This window comes from Microcebus murinus, chromosome 1, assembly GCF_040939455.1.
Source record: "Microcebus murinus isolate Inina chromosome 1, M.murinus_Inina_mat1.0, whole genome shotgun sequence".
In the NCBI taxonomy this organism is placed as follows: domain Eukaryota; kingdom Metazoa; phylum Chordata; class Mammalia; order Primates; family Cheirogaleidae; genus Microcebus; species Microcebus murinus.
This window is the reverse complement of record NC_134104.1, coordinates 14,347,469-14,372,071: the sequence shown is the minus strand read 5'-3', so window position 1 is coordinate 14,372,071 and position 24,603 is coordinate 14,347,469. Positions and strand designations below refer to the sequence as shown.

Sequence of the window (24,603 nt, the reverse complement as noted above, 5' to 3'; positions counted from 1 at the left end):
CTCAGTGGTTTGTCCATTGGACATCCCTTGATATGCCCTTTCACCTCTTCATGACTCAGTCTCCACATCCCCAAATCAACCACATCCAGGAGAAACAGAAAGGAGACAGTGGAATGCAAAGCAAATGACCCGTTGGATAAATAAAGCTCAATATTGTGCTCCAGCTAATTAATATCAAAGCTATTATCTGCATGACTATTGGATCAAATTTCTAGTGGGTGCTGCACTCTACTACCCCCTTTTTTTGTTCTTTAACTAGTATTGGCATGACCTGGCATAGTTACTTCCCTCACTTTTACAGCACCCTGGTGAGCCAGCCTCTTCTTGTCTGGTAAATCCTCCCTTTCCTTTTGTTAGTTAATAATAACAGTAAGATCACAACCTAAAAAACCCTCTCTTAGTTGGAATGACAGTAAAAACTTTAGGGAGAACAGGTTCTCTTCCATCCACAGGGACTCAGCTGTGTCAGGCTTCCTGCCCATGGGACTGCCATCAGCCCAGGTCCCCCGGCAGCCCCCTGGGGTAGTACCATCGCCTCGTGCTCAGCCTGATTCTGCGTGAATTGTGAGGCTCTGTCACTGTTGTCAGTGATCTTCCTCATCTCAGTCAATATGTACAAACTGCTTTGTCAGCTCAGTATAATTGAACACACAGACACTTTTCTTTGGTCAATTAAGCCATACTTGTGATGAATATTCAATATTTGGCATGCATCCATAATCTGTGTTAACATAGCTTCAAACTGTAACTCTTTTAGCAGTACAAATTAAATTCAGGGAAAAAATTATTTGAGATCTCATCCTGTGATAGAAATCTCACTGGAAGGCAGGGAGGTGGGCAGCGGATTTTGAACTGTGTTTGAACTCACTGGAATTTGAAATCCAAGAGGAAGAAGAGAAAAACTGACATATTAGCATCTCTCTCTCTCTCTCTCTCTCTCTCTCTCTCTCTCTCTCTCTCTCTCTCTCTCTCTCAGAAGTCTAGCATTTCCCTGGGTATTCTCTACTTGTTCTTATTCAAAGCAATGTTTCCAATCACCCCAAAGCTCATTTGTACCAAGATGTTTTCCACCATTACTTTCCAGCTCACTTTGTATATTTTAAAAGTTATTTCAGGTTTGAAAAACAGGGAGACTGAACATGGACTCATCCAGAACCGCTTCATTCATTCGTTTCATTTTTTTTTCATGTGTTCCTCATAATAAAAGAAACAAAGAAATCCCAAGTTCATTTCTCTGAGAGATGATACCTTTCAGTTATCAGTAAATCGCATCTTAAAAGCAAGAGTGCTTCTCCTGATAATGGGAACAGGGAATAAAATACTATGCCAATTTAAAATGCTATTTCCTGTCCATATTCCCGATATCTTTTTCCTTAGATGCCACGGTTCCTACACAGAAAGCATTTTTTCTTATTATTTTCTGCTATTTTCTTCATCACCCAGGGAGCTTCATTAGAGAAATAAGGCGAAGGTAGGTGCATTTGACAACTAGAGAAAGATGGTGTTAGCAAGGAGCTCTGTGATGAGACAGTTCACGATTTATCTGCTCAGCAGAGAGCCTGCCTTGTCAGGAGGCGGACGTGGCATCTGCTTTAGGAGCAGCATATGGCTGGTGCTAAGCGCTGTCAGTGTCTGCAAAGGTGTGCCTGTACGCATCTAGGACAGGGAGACTGGGAATGCATGACTGTATGTAAATCCAGCAGTTTCCCACATCTCCTGAGCTGGCTGAGAAGGGCAGAAGGGGGTAAAATGCAAACTGGTTCTGCAAACACCATAGGCAGGTTGTTCCTCCTCCCTCTCCAAGGCCACAGTGCCAGAGGTAAAGCTCTCTTGGCTTGCCCTTGCTTTGCTTCCTGCTTTGTCTTCATTTGGTCGGTGGTGGTGGCTACTCTTGTCAACCTCTTTGTCTGAGGCAGGTACAGTTAGGAAGCTAAAAAGTAGCAGTTTTTATAGTAGCCAGTCACAGCCTTTCGAAATACCTAAAAAGCTCAATCCATCGTCTCTCGCACAAGTCAAGGCACACGTTATAACACATTCCCTGCACATTTTAAAGGCATATGAGATTCTTAACCTAACCCCTAAGGCAGTCAAGCATTCTCTCAATGTGTTATGTTTTAAGACTACTTACTGTCATCATGCCATCCAAGAGGCCAGTCTCGGGCCTGGGCGGGGCCTGCAGCCTCTCCATGGACCACTTCTCAATGATGGAGGACACGTGAGGGTTGTCGATGTTAAGCAGCCGGAACCCAGTCATGTTTACACCGCTGTACCTGTAGAGTTCCAGATCTAAAGCAAATAAGTCCTGTGCAGTATTAAAAAAAATGATAAAAGCAGAAAAGAATTAGCGCTTTCGATGTTCCTTAAGCAAAAGAGAATTAATGAGTGTAGAGGCAACAAATACAGTAGCTCCTCCCACCCCGTCTTTGGTTTTGTGATCCGTGGTTTGCGCCACCCGAGGTCAACCATGGTTGGAAAATATTAAATAAAAAATTCCAAAACTAAACGATTCAAAATGTTTAAATTGCCCACCCTTCTGAGTAATGTGAGGAAGGCTTGCACTGTCCCACTCCGTTCTGCCTGTGACATGAATCCTTCCTTTGTCCAGCATTTCCACGCCCTAGATGCCACCCACCCATTAGTCACGTAAGAGGTGTCTCAGATCAATTCTTGTGGTATGGCACTGCTTGGGTTCAAGGCACCCGTATTATATTTCATAATGGCTCCAAACCTCAAGAGTACTGTGCCGAATTTATAAAATAAACTTTATCCTAAGTATGCATGTATAGGAAAACATAACCTATAGAGAGTTTGGCATGATGCTAGGCTTCAGGCATCTTCTGGGGGCCTTGAAATGTATCCCTCTAGGACAAGAGGGACCGCAATAGATTAAAACAAAAATGCAGGCATATCATACCATTTCAATAAAATAACATATCCTGTGGTTTTTCATTCACATGCTGCCTAAGAAACTCTAAGGCAGTGAGCAGTTTTCATTTTCATCTATTTTTTGCAATATTGTTAGAGTTCGGATAAGCCAAGAAGAGGAGTTTGGCTGTTGATAATTAGTATGCCCTTGGGCACAGGATACGACTTTCTGAAAAGCTAAGAATTCTGTTCCTAGGATATAGTCTTTCTTTGGGGAGTTGGAAGCGATATTTATGTCCATTTGGTTCAATGCTTTTATTTTACAGATGAAGAAACTGAGGTTCTGGGTAGTGATGACCAGGCCAAGAATGAATCACTGCTCAGCGGCAGTACCACTCTGCTTCTTCACCTCTTGCTGCGTTAGGCTGTTCTGGGTCTTGCCACAGAGGTGCAATTTGAAAATTGCATTTGCATCTGACAGGAAGATCACTCCTGGTAGAAATAAAGCATCTCCTGGATAACTTGAAAAGAACTCGTATCTCATACAATGAGGACATGAAGGATGCTTGCTGGACATCTGCTCAGAATGAGAATCACAGAGTTCTCTTCAGAGAATACACTGGAGCATATGCTTGCACGGGTGTGAGAACATCTTAACAATAGAACTCATTCCCTTTCAGAAAATGTTTCAGGAAAAAAAAAATTCGTATTTTCTATTACAGATGAGGCCGTGTGTAAACCAGAAGTTTCTAAGTTGATTCATATTTAAAACAGACATGTGATAATTTCAACTTTTTTCTTATGTAAAAAGACTAAATGCAAAAAAGTATCACATTTAAGAAGAAACAAAACTTTCAAAATTACATTTAACAAAAAAACCCAAAAACCCTTCCATAAAAATTTCCTAACAATGTAACTGCTTTCTGAAAGTGCAATCAATACAAGACAGTACATTATCAGTGATGATAGTGGTTACTCAAGTGCAGCAGCTTCGGAAACACTGTCATTTGCATTTGCAGAAGATGCATACAAATTTATTCTTTTGACAAGCTCTTCTCTTTTCCAAAAGATCTTCAGACTAGGCAGTAGAACTGTGAGAGCACAGCGCTGTGCTCCTGAGTATCAGAAAAGGTGTCCAGTACTAATTTTTTTCTTTAACTTTTATTAATAGTCATGGACAAGAATAGTAAGAATATAAAATCCAAGCAGGGCAGAATGCAGAAAAAAAAATCAAAGGAAAAGAATAAAAGAAGCAAATTTAAAGAATAAAGCCCAAGAGAGAATGATTCCTTTAACATACTCAATGAATAGAGAAAAAGTTATTCTAGCTACAGGAGATCAGACAGAAACTTCCAGAATACATATTGAATCCGTCAGGGATCTAATAGTAAATAAATTCAATATGTTAAAATGAAATACATTAAACATATGCAAAATTAGGTTGAATTTGGAGTTTTCTATGCAATACAGAATTGGAAAGTCTAAGTTCTGATCCGTGATACCCCCTTGTGAGGGCAGGATGAGGACTGCAGAAATGTGAGGGGTGAACAAGAACAAGAAGTGCACAACTGGTGCATCCTCAAGGGTCTCCACTGAGGACCAGGCTTCTTAGTTTCCATTGTTCATACTCTTTTTCCAATTCCTCCAATGCCAGCTCTTTAGGGTGTGTACAGCTGGGGCTGGTAGAAAGTTCCAAGGCAGATGGCCATGTCACCTTGAGTAATCCCCGGGCGTTCACAGTGACAGGGGAAGAACCATGTTTGTGAGCAGAGCAGGATAGTTTGCAGTGTCCAAGGTTCTGAAAGAGGATGTGACCAGGATGCTGGAAGATTGGGTGGGGAGACCATGGAAACCTTAATTCAGGAACTCCGGCCATGCACCCCACGCTAAGTAGCAGTAATGATTTTGACAGCTATCCCAAAGCAGTTGTCTCATAATGTCCTCTCCACCCCTTTATTCTCTCAGAGACTCTTGAGTCACAAACAAAATTTGCTTCTTCTGTGAATGGTATAACAGCTCATTGGTTCATATTGCAAATTCTCTGAATCCCCTATTCTCTGGCTTGTCAGTTTTATTTGCTAAAATGGTAGTCAGTAATTACTGAGTCCCTCAGAACCTGGGTAGATTTTAGTTGACACATTCCTAAAAAATAGAAAAAAAGGTCAATTCTGTGTTTTCCTCTCATGTGAGCAAGTGAAATGTGTGAGGTGTGTGTGTGGGGGGGGGAGGTGGGACAGGCTGTCGCCGATTTCCGAAATTGGCTGAATGAAAGATATCATAATACTTTGAGGTGTCAAATGCCCCAAATTATTCTCTCTTGATCAGATGATCTATCCAAATTTAAGATGTCTTAGAGTTTCTTTTGGATTTCTAAAGTTTAAAACCATGATTTCCCTTAATAGTGCAGAACAATAAATGTGCAGAGCTTCTCCCAAATTCCTCTTCTTGAAGGTTTTCCAAACATGACAGGCGACCCCTTGCTAACTCAGTTATCTACTGGACACAGGCAGGGAAGCCACATCAAATCAAGGAATGCCAAGATACCCTTGGATCCACCTTCTAATGTACACAGAAATTGTAAATGATGCTTCTTATGAATAGTTTGTACTTTGGTAGTTTCTATTTAATGCAATTTTCATTTTAAGCCTTTTCTGAATGCATACACATTGATGCTAGTCAAAAAAAGAAAAGAAGAAAACTACATTACTGGATTTAGAGGATTCTTAGAAAAGTAAGGCAAATCTCCATGGCAATATCCTGCCTTTGACACCAGCGGTGCTAACTTCAAAATAGCTGTGTAAAGATGTTTTCCATCATGTGGAATACACTTCTGCCAGATGCACTTACCAGGGTTGTGAAAAAGTAGTGATAATACTCAGTCATCATGCCCATGAACAGAATCTGCAAAAGAGAAACAAGGAGAAGGAATCAGGAACAGAATTCTAATAAGAAATGGATAATTACTAGGGTGACTACGAAAGCTTGGGGACATAGAACAGGAAGAGGCTTTGGAAATGCACAGACTCAGCAGATCAGAAACCTGAGGCCAATTAGTGGCTGGTGTGGATTGAGGCCACTGACCTCCAGCCAATACCCGTTTTCATTACACACTGCTTTGACTCACATCAAAGTTATCGGTCTGATGTTCGAATTTAAAAATAGTTTATGCTGAACAAATTTTATCTGTGGAGTTGTCTGTAATGGCACAGGGCTTTGTTTTTCCTACTGCCTGGGCTTCTGAGTGATCTCATACTTAGAAATATATATTTTATTGACCTCCATAGTCTTAGTACTTAGCACAAGCCTTCACTCAGAGTGGAATTCATTAAATGTTGAATTATGGCAATGCTGTTATGTAGATACGTGTAAGTGAGGATTTATAAATGAGTATATCTCTGAAACCTTTCTCTCTATCTCTTTTCCATGTTATCCCACAGAACGAGTAGGGGAAGAGACAATTAGTTTATAGATGGAAGGATGGGGACTATTCTTATACAAATTTCACACTGTCTCTTAATTCTGACTCTCAATTACCTGTTTGGGATCTTCATAGTTCTAGACATTCTGTGAGTGTGCATATTGTTCTTACTTTGTGGGAGAGGTGAGAGAGAAGAGGTGAATAAAAAGGACAGGGGTTCTAGGTAAAGGTAGGTCATTAAACTGTGATCTTATTTTAGGATTCCCGGAAATGGTGTCAACTGAGAAGTCACAAATGGTTTGGAGATAAGCTCTTCTTTCTCAGTCTTCTTAATAAGGATGTCACCTTACATGGGGCATGTTAACAGAAAGGACTATTTGGGTGCTACTTTTTGGTCTTTGTATAGAAATAAATAGAGATGATTCAGAAATCACATTTCCAAGTTAGTTTTCCCCAACTCTGGTCAATTCAAGATGCAAGTGAGAATAACCTCTGGGAGTTTTAAAATCAGAGTCTTAGGCTCCATCGCAGAGACATCCTACATTAGAATTTCTGAGAGGGTAGCCTGGGTTTCTGTATTCCACATCTGTGATTGAGAATCACTCCTCTATGGAAAACATGTCCATTTGCATTAAAGAACAAAGACTTTCAGATGTTCGATTGAAGAGATGGATTGAAAAGGTCTGGAAAAAGGCAGCACAAGTTACCAGAGGTCCTAGAAGGTACCTAAGATATGTAAACTAGAATGATTTTACATGAAAGGGAATAAAGAATAAAGAGGGTATTTGGTGGCAGCACATAACATAGCGCGAACACCAATCTGACACTTCTTAACACTGTTTCCACTAATGTGGAAACCAGAGGAATATTTAGTGAAATTGTAATGTCATGAAGATAAGACAAATGACAGGAAACTCTCTCCATGAATCATGAGCCTACAGCATGTAAGTCACTCCTATGATGATAACAAGACCAGGCGCACAAAAGGATTTTTAAAAGGGTAGACTTGCTTTAAGGCCATCAATAACATTTAAAGCCATGCATGGTGAGGTCTTGTTAACTGGTCTCTTATATCATTCGAGCATAAAGAGCTGGCCTGCCAGGGTCAGTCAGGAATCCAATTTTTCACTTTGGTCATTAGATCGCGTAATTGCAGCCGAGACTACCTCTTGAAAGGGAACTGGACAAGTTTTATGTTTAGATATACAGCCAGATACAAAGGTTTTAAATATTGTTTCTGAAACTGAAAATAAAATACAAAGGCATCTGAATCTACCACTTTTCACTTAGGCAAAATTTTCTTTCTTTCTTTTTTATTTTGGCATATTATGGGGGTACAGATTTTAAGGTTTCAATAAATGCCCTTTCCCCCCTCCCCCCACAAGTCTGAGTCTCCAGCATGACCATCCCCCAGATGGTGCACATCTCACTCATTATGTATGTATTTACCCATCCCCCTCCCCCCTGCCCAATACCTTATTACTGTAGTACCTATGTTTTCTTTTTTAAACTGATTATGGAAGCTTTTGATCCCCTGTTGAGAGCATTTTTTAACAACCATTTAACTAATTATTTTTTTATTATTTTTAAAATAATTTCTGGAGGCAAAAATGTATTTGATATGGCTCTTATTCAGTGTTAGGAAAGGGATGAAAATGCAATGAATAAACAGCCAAAAGGTCCACTTTTATTGCAGAAGAACCCCTGGGTCCTCCAGGTATAATTTTTATTTGCTGTACTAGAAAAAATCTCTGTTTCCTTTCCTAGCTAGCTGTTTGGATCAGTGCCTCCTGGTTCTTCTCTTGAATTTACTAGAAATGGAAATTTAGAAAGCAGTATGGTCATTGATCATTGGCTTGTCAACTTTGTGAACACTCTAGGATTCAGGTGAATGAAAAACTTCTAGGTCAGAACACCCAAGGCAATGGTACCAAAGGTGGTGCTTTTAAAACAATTGCTATTATAATAGTCTGTAGACTGCTTGGAACCAGAATCCCTGTTGTCTCATAGTAGCATACTTCATAAATGTAACTATTGCATTCACATTGTGATTTTCTCTCTGGATGTTGGTATTTCAACTAGAAGTCATTAAGGGATTAAGGAAAGGTCACATCAAGATAAATGTCAGTTTTAAAAATAAAAACTATAATCATGATATGGGGAGTTTTCTAATAGTTCTTTGCAGAACTGATTTTTTCCTAAGAAAGACTACCTTCTTTGGATTTTGGTACTGTACCTGTCTGCTGAACTGACAAAGTGGTGCTGATCTTGGCAGTATATATACTATACCAAGGGAGTATTGCTAGAAACTAGTTCTGGGACTATTTAAATCATTTTTATTGACACAAAACACATTATATCATACATACTAATATGGAATAAATGTGGCTATCAATACTGATCATATTTATAGCATATTTTGCCTAATTGCGTCCACTAATATGTTCTAATAATGCTTGTTTCCTAATGGAATTAGGCTTATTAAATAACTTTTGACATCTTGTCATTCATTGTCTTTTGATGACACTATGTGTCTAAAATAGGCAGGGTGTTGAATATCTGTTACCCCTCTTGATTTTAGAAGATGCCTTGTGTGGACATCATCACCACTGTTTGCCAATTTTCCAATTCAAAGGGCACAAACTAGAGTTGCATTTCCTGGTCCCTGTGCTTCGGTAGGGCTATGTGCTGGTTCTGGCCACCCAGGTGGGAACAATACCGACATGTGTCACCCTCCAGAGATCTCACTCCTCCAACACATGACTAGCATTGTTATCAGTGCCAGAACAAGCTGTCTTTTTTGAATACATTTATCTATTTCATAAAAACCACGAGTCATGTAAATGATCTTGTTTACAACTTTGTTTTGATTGCTAGGAAGTTTAGGGTCAAAATTGTGAGTCCTTCATTAGCAACTGGTCAGGGCCATAGGGTAATATATTCTACGTGTGCTAATGTCATCCAGCTGTATGTTTTTCTTACCTAGTTTCCCCCGTTGTGCCAAATCTCTACTCCTTACAAAGATATTTATGACTTTGTTTCAAATTTTTTTTTCTGAGCTGCTCTAATTCTTTGTAGATTAAAGATATTAAAAATAAATAAAAAAATCATGATTGGGACAAGCACAAATAATTTTTTCCCATGAAAAGAGGTGAACTCTTCAGATCTGATGTGCTGGCTTAGGTTAGAGTAACAAAAAAGAAGGCCGCCCACAAAATAGTGTTTTCTTTCCTCCCCTTGCTCCAGGGCTCACCATTCATAGTTAATCATACTTGATACTGCTGCAGAATTAATTATAAGAACTTAAAAGAGACCAATACCAAAAGACTTAAAGGCTTGCAGACTTACGACATTCCATCTTATCTAGATAACATAATCCTTAAACCAGCAAGGGAAAGGGTGGCTTGTAAGTATTGTAATGTTTCCTCTGTATTATGCTACTAAGGATGAAAATACCACAAGACTATATCATTGTTTCAGTTGTTATAAAATAACTATTATTTTCTTTTCATTTGTAGTTAAACTTGTTCATCAGAAGGCAGAAACTCAATGCCAGTTGGCTCTTGAAAGGATAATTCGAATGGTCCCACTCTTATCAATACACCCTTGGACACAGTCATTGCTCATTAACAATAGTGATCCCACATTGGTCCAGCTGCTTTTTGGAAGTTTTTTTGATGGAACCTTCATGCCTTGTTCACAGTAGCATTGACCCTCCTTGCTCTAGCCTTGTTCTTGGCAAAGATGAGCTCTTAGATTTTGATGGGTGAAGTGTTCAAGTACAGACAGCCTGAGCAGCAGCAAGACCATAATTTAGTTTGTCTTGCAAGTCCTCACTGAAGTCTAGATGAAGATGTTGAAGAAATAGTTTGTAGGGGGTCTAATGCCTGTACTTGGTGACAGAGTCATCCTATGAGAAACCCAGAATGTCTTTGGATCAAACTTTTCCAACAAAAGTTTTGTGTATCCTATGAAGCTTGTACCATATTTCAATCTGATCATTTCCTAGATGGCAATGCAGTGCTGTGGAGACAGCAACAAAAGCAAAATCTCTTCCCCACAAATTCTCAGCATCCATCACTAAAGGCAATCCATATGTCACAAATAATTGGCATTATGCTGCTGTTGTAGCAGAAACTTAAAATGCAACCTGGAGTGATCCTAAGCAATTTTGAGGCATTCTTGTAATACTTATACTTTTTTTTTTCTTTTTACTGCTTTCTTCCATTGAAAAATAGGCATGTTGGAAGTTTATATTGACTAACCTGAAGTATATTTCTCCTTTTATAGCCTTCAGAATATCAGGATGAATTCTAAACCACCAGACATGGTTTGTAGTCAATAATTTCAAGTAAATAACTTGTGAACATGCAATGTGGCTAAAGTAATAGCTTTTCCTCAAGATAGAAATAAGTTTTTCAGCATTGACATCTTCAGGAAACCAGTTGAATAGTATCAAGTCTCAGAGCAGCAATTTTAAGATGAAAGTTTGTGCCCCAGGGGGTAGCTCTTTTTCATTTGCTAACGGCTATACTTTAGGCTATATCTATATTGTCTTCTGAGCTGGATGTTCTTTTGGCCACTCAATTTTTAATGTTGGTAATCCATAGAACAAGCTAGGTATAATTATGTCTTTACAAAATTAGTCTTTAATTGTTGCAAAAAAATACATTCATGCCACATTGAATGATTATAGCTCATATTTATAAAAGTAACAGTAGGATGTATAGAAAATAGCATTAGACCGACCCCAGAAAATCCTGACATACAAAAAAAATACCCATTTCCTTATGAAGCAGGCCAAATAATGGTTCCTTAAAGATGTCCACATCTTAATTCCAGAACCTTTTAATATGTGACTTTACACAGAGGAGGATTTTACAGACATGATTGAATGAAGGATTTTGAGATGAAGAGATTTCTCTGAATTTTCTGAGTGGGCCCAATGTAGTAACAAGGGCCCTTATAAGATGGAAGCAGAAGGGCCATGAGACAGAGAAGATGTAAATGGAAATGTGGAAATGGAAGCAGAAGGAGAGAGGTGATGTGAGGTGGAGCCACAAGCCAAGGAATGAGGACAGCATCTAGAAGATGGAAAAGGCAGGGAATTCTCCCCTGAAGCCTCCAGAAAGAGAGAAGCCCTTCTTGATTTTGAATTTCTGACCACCATAACTGTAAAAGAATAGATTTTTATTGTTTTAAGCCACTGAGTTTGTGATAATTTGTTACAGCAGCAATTGAAAACCAATACACCTCATTTTCCCATCTTTCTGTGATCACCGTGTGTGTTATTGACACCTTCGTTACATTAACAGCAGATGCATGTATCAAAAGGAAAAATGACTTTTTTTGTTTGAGATTTACAACTTTCTAAATTTCTCTACTTCCCCCATTCACATACACATGCTAACCACATGCATGTTACACAGATACATGCTAAGCACAGAGTCTAGAATGTTTTCTTCCATTTGAAGACACTGCTATACCATTTACAAATTTGGACAACTTTCCTCCTGCCACCAGGAGTTAGTGAATAGAATAACTGTACTATTTGGAAGTGTCTCTCAGTCTTAACTCCTTTATAAGCTTCTTTCTCCAGAGGTATGGTCTAGGGGAGAAAGGAAGCTGGCATTCCCATGGCAGAATTGTTAGGTAGGGATAAGGAGGAAGGGAGAGGAACAGATGTTTTGTCTATGATAAGAGGATGTAAGAACTGACCAACCAGAATGAAGTAGAGAAACTGCAAGTTGGAGATATGGCTAAGGCCACAAACCAGGTAAACTGGAGCATGTGTATTAGGAGGGTTTAATTGTCCCCAACTGATCATCTAATTGCCATCTAATTAGCATTGTGGTTTTGACAGCCCAGCCCCCTGCCATGGACTTTCTTGAGGGATTCTGGGAGTACGCAAGTGCACAGACTAAGGAATTTATGTAAGGAAATCTGTCAATCACCCGGGGCGGGGAAATGGAAACTCTACCTAAAGAGAGAAGGGGTAATACATTTATCATATAAAAATGTGTGTATTAGAAACTCAGGGTCATCTCCATTTGCTGAGATAGACCCACCCCCTCTCTAGAACATCCTGTGCTTGATAAATCTTGGTGCTGGGCTTGCTTGCATCTGTTTGGCCTGCTCATTTGTGCCATCGACTCAGTTTCAATACCGAGATAAGAACCAGGAAATGCACGAACCTGACCAGAATGAAATAGGCAATCTGGCAAATAGGAGAAAGCAGAGCTTTTGGAGGATTACATGAAGCTCAGAAATAAACTCTCTGAAACATCCATAAGAAAGTGGTAGAAAGATGGTGTGCAAGAAAAAAACATGCTGAAAGAAAAAGTTTTAACAGCAAAGTATTGAACAAATTCTAGCAGGTGGACAGTTAACAGAGAATTTATTGAATAATTCAGTGTAATATTTTTGCAATAAGCATCTTTTATTAATATAGTAGTGATAATAAAAACTATACCTCCAATTTTGTCTGAGGGTAACCTTTCAAAAGAGAGATAGGGATGAATTAAGTGGTAGTCTTGCTGGTCTCATGAGATATCTATATCCCAATATAGTTATCATGAGTCTGGGGTCTGATCCTCATTTCTTTGGGTGACTTTACTTTGCTAATTTATCTGAAATTATTAGGCTTAGAAAACAATTATTTATATCAGTGTTTCTCAGTGGATTAGAATCACTAAGAAACAAAAAAATCAATGCCTGAGCCCCATCCCTAAATATTCTGATTTATTTTGTCTAGAATATGTTTGAGGCATTGATATTTATTAAAAGCTCTCCAGGTGATACTTTATGTGAAGCCAGTGGAGAGAACCACTGATTTATATTAATCAAACTCATAGTTTTAGGTCATAACAATAATAAACACAGCTACTGCCTGCTGAGAGCTATGACATGACCACTATAATCTTTACATGCAATTGGAGAGAAAGTGTTATTCTCAATTTATAGGTTTGAGAGGTAAAGCATAGTTATAGTATTTGAACCAAGGTTTGATTTCAATCCTAGGCTCTTAGTACTACATTAATTTATCAATTGATTACAGGAGGCATAGGTGGTGGGAAAATCACTGATTTTCATAAAGTCCTTCGGGACTTTGAGAACCCAAATAAAAGCATATGGTTGTTGGGTGAGAGCAAAGTTAGAACCGCAGGACTTGTAGCTTTATCTTAAGTAGAATGTCTCCATCATGCCAAGAGCATGTGGAATGTTCTATAAATCAATACAAGGCTTAATACCTTATATTTAATCCATTGTCTCACTTAACTTTTCTCAAAATTATGTGACATATGTACAAATGCGTTCCCTTTTTACAGAAGTGGAAAATAATGAATCACCAGGTCTTCCACTCAACAATGATCTCATTGAATAATTTATTAATTGAAAACATTAGCGAGTTTTTATATTGTATTCCTCTTTTGTTCCAGAACAGTCTTTGGCATACAGAAAACACCCTCAAAATGTTGGCTGAGTAAATGGTGACAGTTACATCTCATAGGATTACCCTCAGGACAGAGAAGATTCGACTAACAGTCATGGGCAAAGTAAGGAAGGAAGGTCATTTTGGTTAAAACTTGCATTTATGAAGGGTTCAAGAAGTGGATGTAGTTAATCTAGAGAAGTGATTTTTAGCCTGCTTTAGTCCGCAGGCTTCTTTAGAGAATCTGATGAACACTATGAACACTTTTTCTCAAAAAAGGCACATTCAGGGGCATATACACCCCCACAATTTTGAATAAAGCTGGAGTTCACTGATCCTTAAGATGTACCCCAATATACACATCCCCAAATTCTTTTCATGATTTCTTCTAAAGCACCCCTACTTCCACTGCCAAGAAAATTTTTCTTATCTACTACTACAGTCAAATTTTGGTATAGTTGAAATTAGGCATTACATCATATTTGAGGCATATACACATATGGGTTTTGTTGCTTCCCAATTCAGGTTGAGGCAAATCTAATCCTTTCTAAATATACTTTTTAGAAGCTTTTGAGAATCCTCAAATGGATAACCTAGACAATAGAAATATGGACAAATAGCATACATGTACAGTAACTTTTAGGTTATCTATAGAGATCAATTAATCTATACACATACACACACACTAAATATATATATATATATACACACACATGAATATATATATATATATATTTAGTAACACACTCACATCTATGAACTGCTCCTTTCAACTAAAACTAACTATATGCTCAGAGAATGTAAATAGATTTTAACATCAGCCTAAGAGAAACATAATTAGGATGAGAATGTACTGCCCAAATAATTATATAATATACTGGAAATTGCCATCCAATTAGTACAAATTGAGGTTCACCATTATAACGTTGTCAGGATTTATCCAAAGTAATGAACTTATCAATTAGCTTTTTCAAAGGCTATCAAAGGACTTGAGGAACTTTAAAAAAGAATGAACTGCTTAATTAATTTCCCATTTCTTTGAGAGCCTACTAAGTACAAGGCAATGAGCAAGCTCTTTATCTCTAGACTCTAGGAAGAGGATCCTTGAGCACACATATGCAGAAGAGAATTGTAGCAAGACTGGAATCCAATAATCTTCTTTATAGAGGAGGTTACCCAGTTGAAGAAAAATCAACAGATTTGCTCAAAGTAGCATATTTAGAGGGTGTGAGCAACTGAGGTGATGTGTGCATCAAACCCTGATCTGGAATCCAGCCCTGCCATTGAGTATATAACTTGAAGACTCCTTTTTCTCATCTGTAACATGGAGTATTTTGAGAGGATAAAAGGAGATTATTCCAGTCAAACACATAGCATATTCTGGCATATAGTAAGTACCAAATAAACAGTAGTTATTTCATTCTATTAGGGAAAGAGCAGAATTTGTAACTGGGTCTCCCAACTTTGCAACTGAGATTCTAGTTTCAGTACCTTACTGCTTTAGAAAGTAACTTCCTGGCTCAAGCCAGTGTGCAGGCATTGGATGGCTATACTCTTGTTACATTCGTTTTTGAGGTCTCTTTTCACCTTAAGGGGCAGAGATTGGGGTTTTTTATTATTGTTATTGTTGCTTTCACTGTTGTATCTCGATCACCTTCAATCAGTGTCCAACAAATAAGTATTGAACGAAAGAAAAAACTTCTGTACTGTGTCCCTACCACACTCTCTTCTTAGCCATTAGACATTTGATACAATCAGCATTTCTTGGGGAATTGTATAAAGCTAGAAAGGGTTGGATGTTTGAGAAGAAATGATGAAACAAGTGCATTCAAGAAGTACAAGGCTTAACTAAAATGTGTTCCAGATTTCATCACTACGAGAATCAACTGACATCTTGTTGTACATAATGGTTGCAGGATAGGTTATTTTCTTTTCCTTTTAAATGCTGAGATAAGTTTCAAATCCCAGCCCCGCTACCTGCTGGCTTTGAGAGTTTGGGCAAATTATAAAATCTCTCTGACCTTTGTCAGTTTCTTGTATACAGAAGTTTTTCATAAAAATTAAATGAGTGATGCATTTAATCTGTTTAGCGCTGCACCTGGCATACAGTAAGTATTAAGTATAAAGTAGCCCCTAAGGTCTTTGGCCTATTCAATATGTTTATGATGAAAAATAATAGATTTGTAGATCTGACTTAGCAGGCGAAGGTTTATAACCTCTTAGCATGGTGTGAATCTGCTTGACTTGATGTTTTCTATTGTGGGAGTTGAAAGTGGATGGTTGTTTCTGTCTTATGTAAACAATGAATGGGACCCATATAATCCTGTGTTTGCCCTCATGATAGCCACTGGGTATGACATCGACACAAAATTATTTGATTAATCAGCATTGCCATTGTACTTCCTAGCCAGAGGAAGCCAGGCATTAAAAAAATACATTTCTATGTGGCCTTGTTTTTATGTTAATTGAAAGAGAAGAAAAGAAAAGAAAAAAAAAGCAAGAGCATGCACATGTTGACAGGAGAAAATGTTATATAGTTCTACAAAATATTTTGGTACTAAATGTTTTATGGAGACTAATGGCTCGATTATAGCTTCACACTCATTGCCACAAGGGTTGTGGAGAAAAATAAAAACCCTTCTCTGGCTTGTTCATATAAAGGAGTGAGCAGCTTTCCCGAGCTGGAAACAGTGTGTTCATGCTCATAAACTGGACACTCTCCAGCTCAGGAAATTGTCCCAGCCCTCACACAACTTCCCTTGGATAGAACATCTCAGTGCCCCCTCACTCTTCATCAGAGAACCATTAGGATTCAGGCTACTATTCTTGAAATAGTCACTTGCTTGCTCAATCTTACTACAGAATTTAAAAGTAACCATGTAGTTCTCCAAAGAGCCAAATTTATTTTCAGGAAGTGGAATCATGGGCTCAAATGAATTAAAATTTCTTAATAACATAGAATTTCAGAGTTGAAAGAAGCTTTCCTTTCAAGGAAACTGAGGCACAGGGAAGCAACTTGCCCAAATGTGGTTGGCAGAGTTGAGAGTACAGCATACTGAGTGGGGTAGAAGGAAGATGATTTTGGAGATTACTTATCGAAAGCATCTAGTAGAGTTCTTGGCTCATTCATTCATTCAGTTCATTTACTCATTCAAGAGTATGGTACTGAGCATTCATTATATGTCAAATAACATAATAGGTACTGGGAGTTTGGGTGAACAAGACAAAGAAGCACATGTGCAAATATCTTAATTAACTAGAGATTTCTATTGTGGTCACAGAGCAAATTATGTAGGGTGCAGGGATGTAAGGAATGAGAAATGAGCTCCTTCTATTTTATCTCTCAAGGAATCATCAAAAAGGCTTAGGTGAGGCCAACTTTAGGATGGAATTTTCCAGGCTTTGGCAACTGCAAATGCCAAGGCTATAACATGGGAAAAGAAGTCCTATCCTGTGACAAGGCAGTATTCCTCTGAAATGGATCATTGGATACCAGAGACCAGCAAGAAGGCTGGAGAGAGCAATATGGTCAAGTCATTCAGGCCACAGGGTTTTGTGTTAAGAGTATGCCCAGTACCTAGTAGATAAAACTATTTATCATCTCAGCTTCAATCTTCAATGCAAATGAGCAATATTATCAATTATATTGTGCCAATTAAAAGAGGTGATGGTCGCTTAACACCTGGCACCATGCCAGGCACCAGTTGGATGTTTCATGTGTAGAACCTTCTTACGCTTTTCTTCAGTTCTTTAAATTCACCTCCCATCAGTCACTCCCTCAAGTAAAATCATGCTCAGTATGAATGAGGGTACATGTGTGGTGGGCAGTGAAGAGTCAGCAGGAGAATATGGAACTTGGGGAAGTGGAAATGAGGAGGAGGTGAATTTACACACTGAAGGCAGGTTAAGGACAGAGCAGCACCTTAGCAAAGCATCAAGACCCCTGTTGGGAGGTGGTGGCTAGAGAAGGGAGAAGGAAGACACATGCGACCTGCTGGCTGATGAAGGAACTCTCCGACTTGTAGAAATTCATGGACAGAGTTTGTTCCTACGAAAGCCCTACTCTTCTGTAGCTTGATCAAGTCTCGACATTTGAATTTCAAACTAATTTTGGGAAAATAACTTTTTGGATTCTCATCATATAGTACTTGTTCACATGAATAGAAATAATTACTTTGCTGGAGTGATTAGCATGCCCAAGAATAACTATAGACTTTCCCCATTTTTTTACTTTCACATAAATGTCAAATATCTTCTTTAAAGTGCATTTGATTTCTTTTCTTCTGAAGTATCATTAAAAAGTGGAAAATATGATGAAACTGCAGGGAAGTGCAGGGCAATGATGGAAAATGCACATGAGGAGAAAGCCATGTTGACCTGGCAGAGAAAATGTTCTCAGCAGTGATGTTGGTCACAAAGAAACTAAAAGCATCAGACAGTATGGAATGTCTGATTTCCTTAAGTACTAAGTTTAACAGTTGACAAGGTCTCTGGCATTTCACTTTGACACTTCTTGTTTGTGTTTTGTTCTTTTTTTGGTGGTACATCCTCATTCTTTCAAATGCACATTTTGGCTTGTGATTATCTTTCAATTTCTTTTTAGAGCAATTTTTGTGAAACCATGGGTAAGTAAAAAATTCGTGTTATTTTTTAATATGAGTTCTGTCATAGAACCAATTCAGTGAAGACAGTTCAAAAATATCAACAAAGTGTTTGGGAAGGATGTGGCTAATGGACACACAGTAGATCGATCATTTGAGAAGTTCCATTCTGGTGATTCTAATATTGAAAATGAGCCATGTGGGTGACCTGAGACCAGGGTGGATAATGAGCTGAATGCTGTAGTGGAATTGAATCCGCCTCAACCTATTCATGAATTAACAGCAAGGTTTGACGTTACTATTTTAACAATATTGAACCATTTGAAGCAAATGGGCAAGGTAAAGAAGATTGATAAATGGGTAACACATGAATTAAATGAGCATCAGAAGAGAAATTGTCTGGAAGCTTGCCTTTCTTTGCTGTCACAACATAAAAGCGAACCATTTCTGCACCATATTGTTACATGTGATGAAAAATAGATTCTTTTTGACAATTGCAAGCATTAGGCACAATGGTTGGATAAAGATGAAGTGTCAAAACACAGTCCAAAAGCCAAATATGCATCCAAAAAAAGCTAATGGTGTCTATTTGGTTGTCCAGGGCTGGTATTATTATCTACTACATTGGATAATACCATGAAACCTGGTCAGTCAATTACAGTGGATGTCTACTGCAAGTAATTGGATGAAATGATGAGGATGTTTGCAATTAAGCAGCCGAGATTGGTCAATAGAGACAGGCCAATCCTCTTGCAAGACCGCATATTGTGAAAAACAACACTGCTTAAACTATAGAAGTTGGACATGGAGACTCTCTGTCCTCTACCATATTCACCAGATCTTGCACCAACTGACTACCATTTCTTCCAGGCTTTGGACCGCTTCTTGCAAGGAAAAACATTCAATTCTCAACAAGCTGTGGAAAATGCCTTTCATAATTTCACCACTACTCGCTCTCCAGGCTTCTTCACTGCTGGTATAAGCAAGCTAACGTTGAGATAGCACAACTGTGTGGATAGTTTAGGCTCATACTTTGATTAATTATACTGCTTCTTGTTTGAGATATAATAAACTACACTTTTCATTCAAAATCAGATATTTCGTATTTTATGACCTAATACTACTAGTCTCATCTAAAGGAGACCAGCAGCATGTGGTTGTGTTTTCCCCAGCATTTCTGAAAGCCTACTTCAGAATCATCATCCATTCTGATTGGGGGCCCTTCACAGTAAAGTGAACTCTGAGATCAGGCAGTCTGGAGACCTTATGGCAGTCCAGCTACTCAAAGAGTGACCCTACATGGGCCACCTAACCTATCTGCGCTTCAGTTTCCTCACCTGTGAAGTGAGGAAGGCCAGACTTACCTCAGGGGATTGTTTGAGATCGCATGCCCTGGTTAGGTAGGATGCTAGGCACCTTCATTGGCAGCACCTGATAGGACCCTCAGTGAAAGAGATAAGTCTCCTCACTTTCTTTCCTTTTCTCAGGTAGAAAGATTGATTGAATGGCAAGAATAAGGACACAGAACTTCTGAGTCAGCCTCCATAGGGAATCACTGACAGCTCTGCAGGCAAGGTCCCTGCTTTTGTTTCTACAGGTTATTGCCCCGGGCTAATGGAGCAAGTTAAGTTGATCACATAGAGTGCTTGGGTTTCATTTTGACCAGAGCAGAAAGTGCTGAGGTCATTTCAAGCACAACAGCCACTGGAGGTCCAAATGATCCCCATTAAGCTAACTTGGGTTCTCTGCTGTGATTCCAAAAAGAGCAATTATACTTTACCATGCAATATGGTAGGGATTTCATACTGGGACCTTTTAACAAGTGTTCTTCCCTCCAAAATCTTTGCAGATCATTAGTCTAGAACAAAACCTGGGTGAGCAATCTATTTTGTTCCTTGTTCCAAGCCTCCCAGCCAATATTACCACTAAAATAATTAGAAAAAGTAAACACAGGACAAAACATCATAAGACAGAGAATGAAAAGTGTCTGTGTACATGGCTGGCCCAAACCTGAACTAATCCCACTCCCCTTTTCTCCACCAGACATTTCTTGGGCATGCTGCTGTTAGATATTTTGTGTTTGCTTTTAATTGTCCTTTGAATGATGTAATCCCTAGGCTACCAGGAAAGAGCCACTTCTGTCAAAGAAAGTTTAGGTGCACATTTATTGAAATAGAGGAGAAAGTCTAGCAGCCCTTTCCCACGCCCACTATGCACTTCCCTTGCCTATTCCAGGCCTGCCTTTTGAGAAAGATGTGGCCAGTTATGTGAGCCAGTTGGGTTTCTAGCAAAGAGAAATCTCATCAACAAATCATGCTCTCAAATGTAACATAAGTGCTCAGCCTCTGTTACAACAGGCTCCTGGGAAGAGATGCTTCTTTGCATTTATCCTGCACATAAAATCTGGGTGTTTTTCTCAGTTCTAACCTACACTCCATTACACACTTTAATGAACTATATTAAAATTCTCAAGCAAAGCCTTAAGATAAAGGGCTCCTGATTGCATTTATTCACCTTTAAAATTCTTTAGTTGTTGACATCACTGAGACATGTTTGCTTCCTTTACTGAGGGATAATTTTAACATCTAAAGATTTGTTACTGCAACCACAGTCTAGAAGTAAGCAACAGACACTCTTCTGCCTAACTGGAGGGGCAGCATCTCATGGTGGGGAAAGCACTGAATGTGTGCCTCTGGCAAAGTCATTTCACCTCTTGCAAAGTGTGATGATTAGATATGGAGACGCCTGTGATTGCTTTCCACTGCAACTTTAAATACGTTTTATGATTCTAAATAGATTTTTTTTTTTTTTTAGTGCGATCATCCAGTGGATAATAGAGACATCTGGTTGACTTTTTTGATTGTCTACTTTCAGTGCAATTAAAAACTTAATTCTGAGCTCAATGGCTGCAGAGAGATGCTCTGCAAGTATGAGATAGAACTCTGGAGAGTCAAGTGAGATGACTATTTAAACGGAGCTCTTTCCAGGGATCCAAGAATCCACAGTTCTGTATCCTATTTATGAAATTACTGCCCATTATCAATCAACAAGATAGCCACCCCAGACCTTTTAAATGAAGGAGTGCAATAACAGCTTGTGTTATTTTAGATAAAAACATTGCTTTATCCACAATAACCACTTAGATAGAAAGAGATGCCTGGTAGGCCACACAAATATGATCTGGCTACTGTTTCTGACTATACCTCAAATTCAATCTGCTTGACCTTTTATTAATACTTCTATTTTAAACATCTGGTTAGTCTTCCCAGATGTTTAAAGTATCCCTGGCCACCACCCATTAGTTGCTCATGACTGCCCCTATCTCAAATATGATACCCCAAAATGTCTCCAGACATTGCCACATGTCCCTGCGGGCAAAATCACTGAGGATTGAGAGCCACTAGTCTATGCTTTATCTTTTCCTAATTCTAAATTTTCTTTCTTAAGCATAAGACCAAGTGCTCAGAAATTATTACTCTATTGTTGTTGTTATTCTTCTGAAGATTGCTAACATCTTTCATTTAGGTAGGATTTCACAATTTTCCAAGTGTTTCCACCCACATTATCTGTGGAGATTAATGCATAACAGCTCTTTGTCTATAATAAATTGGAAGAGAGAAGCATTTTTTTCCTGTGAAAAGTCCCCGTTCACCTTTTTGCTGTGTTTGGAGTCTTGCATGTTTGACAAAAGAGGTCTTGCCATGAGAAAGATGGATTTAGGACAAGTCAGGCATGATGTAAATGAAAACTGGCCCAGTCTTTTCAAGAGACATTAAAAAAAGACAGATTTAATCACCTTGAAATGATGTCCTTTTCCTCCCATATTCTGCTGGCAGGATCTATATACCACCCAATACACACATAGAAATACACATCTACAGATAAACACCGACAGAAGGCCTCAGTAAAGCCACATGAACTCCCTGAACCCTTGGCTCTTTAAAAGGTGTCTGAAAACTGTAATTGTTAGCCTAAACTGGACTGCTGCAGTTTTGTCGTGCTGCACAAAGTAAAAACTAGAAGGCATTTTTGAGAAAGAGAAAATAACATTTCCCCCACACTTCCACCTCCTCCCAGCCCTCTTACCTGCTTAAGGATTTCAGCGGCTGTTTCATGGGAACAATCAAATATCACATAGAACTCCTTGCCCTTCTTCATCTCCTTGAGTAAAGGCTTGGCATCTTTATTCCCAGAGGGCAGCTGGCGGATTTTGATTTTAATGTTATATCTGGAGGGAGCTTTGATGAGCTCTTGCAGACGAATTAGACCTAGAAAATGACATCCAATCATGCAACAGATACCGTTCTGTCGAAAGAGTATTGTTTATTGCCATTTACAGTCAAACTCATATTATCCCCAAAATGTATCAAGTGGCCACATTCTTAAAGGTTACAATATTGACTTCCCATTTGTCATTCCTCTTTCTGTGGTGGATTATACTATTTTCCCTCTGTGGGTATATGTGGATTGGAAGCACAATTTTCCCAAGAGAATGTTACGTTTATTTAGAATGCAATCATTCTCTCCAGCTTTCAGCCAGCACCTCCAATCTTTTACAAATCAAATCTGCAACTGTAAAACTTTTGTGAATAAAAAGTTCCTTGAAGTTTCCAAAAGTATCCAGTGAAATAGACAACAGTTGCTCACTTTAAAAGCTGATAGAATACAAAGTTTTCTTGGGGGCTATAAAATCTCTGTAAGCCTTTCATCAAATATTTATAAATAATATACTGTGTACTGGCTAATTAGTTGGGCTGCTTCATATAATCGTTCAGTTCCTGCCATCTAAACTATTTGTAAATGGCTCATTATGTTCTATTGCTAATATATTTGAATGTTGAATTGGAAAATCCTTATTTGATTAAAAGAATCGTAAAATTTTTAAAGATTAGAATAATAAAAGCAGAAACAAATTTCCTTAAAAATTCACCATTGGTAATTGTAGCAAAGCATATACAACTGACTAGCTTGGCAGAGAAAGTTTGATTTACCACAGGTATGGATCCACTGAGCTGTGCCATTCTCTAATAGAAGTATTTTACTAGATCAAAGTAGACAGCCATATAAAGTCTGCATCTTATTTCCTCTAACATTGACTGGTGCTTGCTACACTACATGACTCAAGGACTTCCATCACACCGAAAAACTGACTTTTTAAAAAGTATGTAGTTCTGTGCTTTCAAGATTTGTTAGCTTTAAGTAATCAGTAGAGAAATTAAGCTTTATGTGTATTCAAGCAGAAATCGTGGTATGCACTGTATAAGATATATAGCATGTGTTCCAGCTACCTGCAGACTTGAGGCATTTTTCTTTCTCCTGTTTTATTTATGTAGGGGTTTTTTTGTTTGTTTTGTTTTGGTTTTTTGTTTACTAGAAGTAACAATTATGTGCTCAAGTGAGGAAAATTGTCTCTACCACCATAGTTAGGCTTGACTCTGATATACAGTAAATTTATAATGGTACTGCTCTTCAGAGTCAAATGGGTGGGGCTGATGGGAGTGATTGCTGTAGAACCTTATCAAGATTTAGTGCTCATTATCCTTTTTGCTTTTTACACAAAAATTGAAATTGTTAGAATAATAGCCTTCTTGGACTCTTGTTCCTTTTCAAATCAACCAACGTGGTTGGCATGTCTCAAGTACTAATAATGAGCCTCTTCTCTTTTCAATTCAGAAGCAAGTGTTCTGAACCACTGAGGAGCATAAAAATGGAAGAAAATTGAGACTTGGACTCATGCATGTGTTATGTGTCATATTTCTTAATCCTTGCAATAATGCTGTGATGCAAGCATTATTATCATTATTATTTCAAATGAGGCAAAACCACAGCCCGGAGCAAAGAAGTAACTCACTCGGGGTTACAGAGATAGCTAAGAGGAGCCATTAATTAAAACTGTTGTTTGTGACTCCAACACACAATCTTTCCACTTCACCATCTTGCCTTATAAACACAAGTTGTTGGTCCTGAGGGAACAGATACAGCTGAGGATTTTTTTGATGAAATGAAGAAAATATAGAATCTAGGACCTATTCTCCTTTCTTCTTTTCTCCAGGGTGCCTGAGTCTTCTCTCCTGTTTTCCCCTAACACCCTTCTGCTTTGCAATCACATACATTTTTTTTTTTTTTACTTGAGCATGACCACAAGGGATAGCTCAGTGTGGTACAATGAGATGCAGTGAAATGCAAAAAAAATCTTACAAGTGCATTTCATTTGCTGCAATGAACTACTTTCTTGTCCTTTGCTGAATAGAATGTCAATCCAGAAGCACATCTTCCTATCGTGAAGA

General features: G+C 38.5%; 1 protein-coding gene across 6 annotated transcripts in view; it reads right to left on the bottom strand.

The window, feature by feature from the left end:
* The window catches only part of GRIK1 (glutamate ionotropic receptor kainate type subunit 1), a 383,917-nt gene that overhangs the window by 105,317 nt on the left and 253,997 nt on the right, over positions 1–24,603 (bottom strand). For all 6 annotated transcript variants that reach the window (XM_020284806.2, XM_012780941.3, XM_012780946.2 and 3 more), the window contains exons 4-6: positions 22,403–22,584; positions 5,713–5,766; positions 2,129–2,302 (exon numbers count right to left, since the gene is read on the bottom strand). In XM_020284806.2, coding sequence (XP_020140395.1) covers positions 2,129–2,302; positions 5,713–5,766; positions 22,403–22,584 — 410 coding nt within the window. The remainder of the gene's footprint in view (positions 1–2,128; positions 2,303–5,712; positions 5,767–22,402; positions 22,585–24,603) is intronic.